At 39.4% G+C, this 1156-nt stretch overlaps 1 protein-coding gene across 4 annotated transcripts in view; it reads right to left on the bottom strand.

Annotated features, from left to right (window-relative positions):
- The window catches only part of LOC119590663 (guanine nucleotide exchange factor subunit RIC1-like), a 31890-nt gene that overhangs the window by 20291 nt on the left and 10443 nt on the right, over positions 1-1156 (bottom strand). For all 4 annotated transcript variants that reach the window (XM_037939343.1, XM_037939339.1, XM_037939341.1 and 1 more), the window contains exons 10-11: positions 810-1052; positions 329-601 (exon numbers count right to left, since the gene is read on the bottom strand). In XM_037939343.1, coding sequence (XP_037795271.1) covers positions 329-601; positions 810-1052 — 516 coding nt within the window. The remainder of the gene's footprint in view (positions 1-328; positions 602-809; positions 1053-1156) is intronic.

Genomic DNA, 1156 nt, shown 5'->3' on the forward strand with positions numbered 1-1156 from the left:
GTATGATTTTTAAATTGGAGGACTGTGAAAATAGTTGTCAAATGAGAAAAATCAAATTTGCAAGGCTAAAACAAAGAGATTTGTTAAATAGGTAAATAAATATGAATTCACTTTCACTTACCAGCAATGTTTGTGTGTCAACAAAATCCCCTATATGCTAGTGTGATATCGAAAATCCTACATGGTGTTCACATTAAATACCAGAATGACTTCTATCTTAGCATTATCAACCAGAAAGCCATTACTTTCAAGGAGGAAATAATGTTATTCATATGCTATGCATACATATCATAAAACACTAAAAATCAGCATCTCTTTTGAGGCATACCTGAGCAGGTTGGGGCACCGTAGTGACGTAAAGATTATCCAGCTTATGGTCCCGGGGATAAAGCCTAAGTTCATCCATGTTGGCTGGTATGTTGTAGGCCCCAAGTACTAGCCATGTTGACCGCCACCAAAGCAGGCCACCAGTCACCACAAAATCTCGTTCCTGGCTCTCATTGCCAAAGAGATGCCATCGTCGCAGCCGTAAGGAATAATGGGCCACCCCATTCCGCCCAGCAACACCAACAAGCTCTCCACCCTCATCCACACAGGTGTACTGCACAGAATAAAAATGTTTCCTTTATTTCCTTGCAAGTAAAGTTTTAAACTTCATTTCTTCATGACATCACAACTAAGTCTACCATTTCTTAAAATTTCATTCCATGGAGTCATGTAAATTACATATTATAAATTAGGGCAACCATATTAACAAATGATAAGGTGTAACACCAGTGAAAAAGAGCTCAGTTGTAGAAGAAACTTACTCTGATTGGCCAGTTGGAAGCTGTGTAACTATAGGGTATTGGGATAACAATCCATTGTTTCTTAGCTGCCACACAAAATTGTGAGTCTTTAGCTTGTAAGGGATCCTCAAATGCACCTTCTTCATCATCATCAAAGTAAAGAGACAAGGAATCCTGGGTAGGGTCTGGCATCCCAGCCAGTCCCTCACAAGTGTTGAGGTAGAGTCGGTCATTCCCCTGTAGTAGGACTCGCCCCAATCGACTCTGTTAGAAAATAGAAAACAAAACTATTTGTATTAACTCACTGTGATACTGGGAGTGTATATATACATATACTGAATGTAGTAAGTGCATGTATACATGCACTT

The sequence above is a fragment of the Penaeus monodon genome, chromosome 27 (genome assembly GCF_015228065.2).
Source record: "Penaeus monodon isolate SGIC_2016 chromosome 27, NSTDA_Pmon_1, whole genome shotgun sequence".
Taxonomy (NCBI): Eukaryota; Metazoa; Arthropoda; class Malacostraca; order Decapoda; family Penaeidae; genus Penaeus; species Penaeus monodon.